This window comes from Sinocyclocheilus grahami, unplaced genomic scaffold, assembly GCF_001515645.1.
Source record: "Sinocyclocheilus grahami isolate Dianchi unplaced genomic scaffold, SAMN03320097.WGS_v1.1 scaffold2097.1, whole genome shotgun sequence".
Classification (NCBI taxonomy): domain Eukaryota; kingdom Metazoa; phylum Chordata; class Actinopteri; order Cypriniformes; family Cyprinidae; genus Sinocyclocheilus; species Sinocyclocheilus grahami.
In genome coordinates this window covers 66,698-69,127 of record NW_015507276.1, presented here as the reverse complement: position 1 = coordinate 69,127, position 2,430 = coordinate 66,698, and the positions used below count along the sequence as shown (strand labels likewise).

Sequence of the window (2,430 nt, the reverse complement as noted above, 5' to 3'; positions counted from 1 at the left end):
CTGCACAGATGCGCTGTTTTCGTTCAAATCAAAGCGTAAATACATGTAGAAAATTTATCCTTGTGTTGCAGCTGACACAGAAGAGCGTACGCTGCTTGCGTTCAGTGGATACTCTCCAAAATGGCGCTACGGTGATGCGGAGAGACACAGAGGAGACGAATTGTTAAATAAAGTCGTTATTTTTGATTCCTTTGCGTACAAAAGTGTTCTCGTCGCTTCATAACGTTACGGTTGCACCACTGATGGCAGATGGACTATTCTGATGATGCCTTTCATACTTTTCTGGACCTTGACAGTGTAAGTTACTTGGCAGTCAATGGGACAGTCACAAGCCTCCCGGTTTTCATCCAAAATATCTTAAATTGTGTTCCGAAGACGAACAAAGCATTTACGGGTTTGGAACGACATGGGGTTAAGTGATTAATGACAACATTTTCATTTTGGGGTGGAGTAACCCTTTAAGCTGAACAAGTTTTACAGGTATTTATTAAGCAGCAATGGAATAATGACTCATATTAGCGAGTGCATCTCTTCTTCATGGACTGCAGCAGATTTGTTCACTCTTCCAACAAGGCACTTGCAAGTTCTCAAACATATCTGAGGGGACACAACATGTGGTGTGCCACAGCAAGGACAATCAGTGGCCCTTTCTGTTCTCCTCTCTTACAATATGGACATTGCAGGACTATGTTATGTTCACACAGGAGAGCAGGAACCCTTGACTTCTTTCGTCTGGTGTTCACAGAATCAATAGAAACGTCTCTTTACTGTCCTAAGTTATTAAAACCTTAATTTCCTGCCACCTGTAAACTGTGAGTGTCTTAAAGTCTGTTCTACAGGTGCAATAATTGTTTGTGGTTCATCGAACAAGCATGAAAATGATTGTTTATACACTTTCCAATAAAGGTCTGTTAAGCGTATTTGGATTTTACAAAATTATATTGAGAAAACAATATCCTGAAAAAGGGATGTTTCTTTTTGCTGAGTTTATATACTTTATATTATGTGTGTGTTTATAGTTTTTTAAATGAATATGAGGGCATGATAACTACATTAACTTTTAATTCTAATACCATTTGAAACATAGTTAAATGCAATAAACATTGTTCTCCCAGGATGAAGAAAGGAGAGCTTTTTGATTACCTAACCGAGAAGGTTACGCTCAGTGAAAAAGAGACAAGGTTAGTATAATGATTTCATGAAACCTGTCAAGAACATGTTTTATATTAAAAAAAGGCATGATAAAAAAAAGCGTTTTTTCTGTTAAAAGTTGTCTTATTTGAATTATATACAAGTCGCTCTCATCATTTTTGTCATCGCACACACAAGTGCACCGTTTTGAGAAATCGAGATAAATAAAAACCCTTTCTGAACCCCTTTGGACCTGAACTCCAGTTGTCAGATTATGATATGATGTGATTATGATAACTTGTTGCAATGAATAAAACAGATATGATCACCCCAGAGAAGAAAGTACATGTATTGTATTTTGTGTTTGATTTATCAGAACTTCTGTGCTTTTCCTGGGCGAGTCGTAATGAACTCCTGCACTAAATAATGTCTCATCAACACGGAGTAATGCCTTGTTTTTTGTCTCGATTTTAGGATGAAATACGACCATAGCTCAATGTACAACAGTGCATTTTGTAAATGTATTTGCAGCAGATTGTTTTTATTTTGCAGGAAGATTATGCGGTCGCTGTTAGAGGTGGTTCAGTTCCTTCACGCTCAAAACATTGTGCACAGAGATCTAAAGCCAGAAAACATCCTTCTGGATGACAATATGAACATCAAACTCACTGATTTTGGCTTTGCTGTGCAGATTGCACCAGGACAAAAACTTAATGGTAAGTTTGAAATGTTTTTTCTTAACGTGTGTGTCGTGATATTTTGTTCAGTATTTATTTTTTGATAACATTTTAAAAATAGTGTATTTTTTTGTTGTGCATGTGTGTGTGATTGTTAAAGGGGTCATATGATGTTGCTAAAAAGAACATTATTTGGTGTAATGAAATGTGTTTATGCGGTTTAAGGTTCAAAAAACACATTATTTTCCACATACTGTACATTATTGTTTCTCCTCTATGCCCCGCCTTTCTGAAACACGTCAATTTTTACAAAGCTCATCGGTCTGAAAAGTGAGGTGTACTGTGATTGGCCAGCTATCCAGTGCGTTGTGATTGGCCGAATACCTCAAGCGTGTGACGGAAATGTTACACCCCTTACCATACTGTGATGCCGTGTCCCGGCCGGAGCGACGAGACAAAAACATTAAAACCCATTATAAACGAGGCATTTGTTGCATCCAGTGGGGACATAATTACAGATTATAATGACTTATACTGTCTTTTTATGCGTTGCGTTGCATCGTGCCATGTAAACATAAAACCATGTCTGCATTTGTGATCGGAGAAATGACAAACAACAAGC

At 37.6% G+C, this 2,430-nt stretch overlaps 1 protein-coding gene across 1 annotated transcript in view; it reads left to right on the top strand.

Moving 5' to 3' along the window:
* Positions 1–2,430, top strand: part of LOC107574034 (phosphorylase b kinase gamma catalytic chain, skeletal muscle/heart isoform-like) — a gene marked incomplete at its 5' end in the record, with an annotated part of 12,876 nt that overhangs the window by 307 nt on the left and 10,139 nt on the right. The window contains 2 exons of the mRNA XM_016260507.1: positions 1,116–1,181; positions 1,684–1,847. Of these exons, the coding sequence (XP_016115993.1) occupies positions 1,116–1,181; positions 1,684–1,847 (230 nt within the window). The remainder of the gene's footprint in view (positions 1–1,115; positions 1,182–1,683; positions 1,848–2,430) is intronic.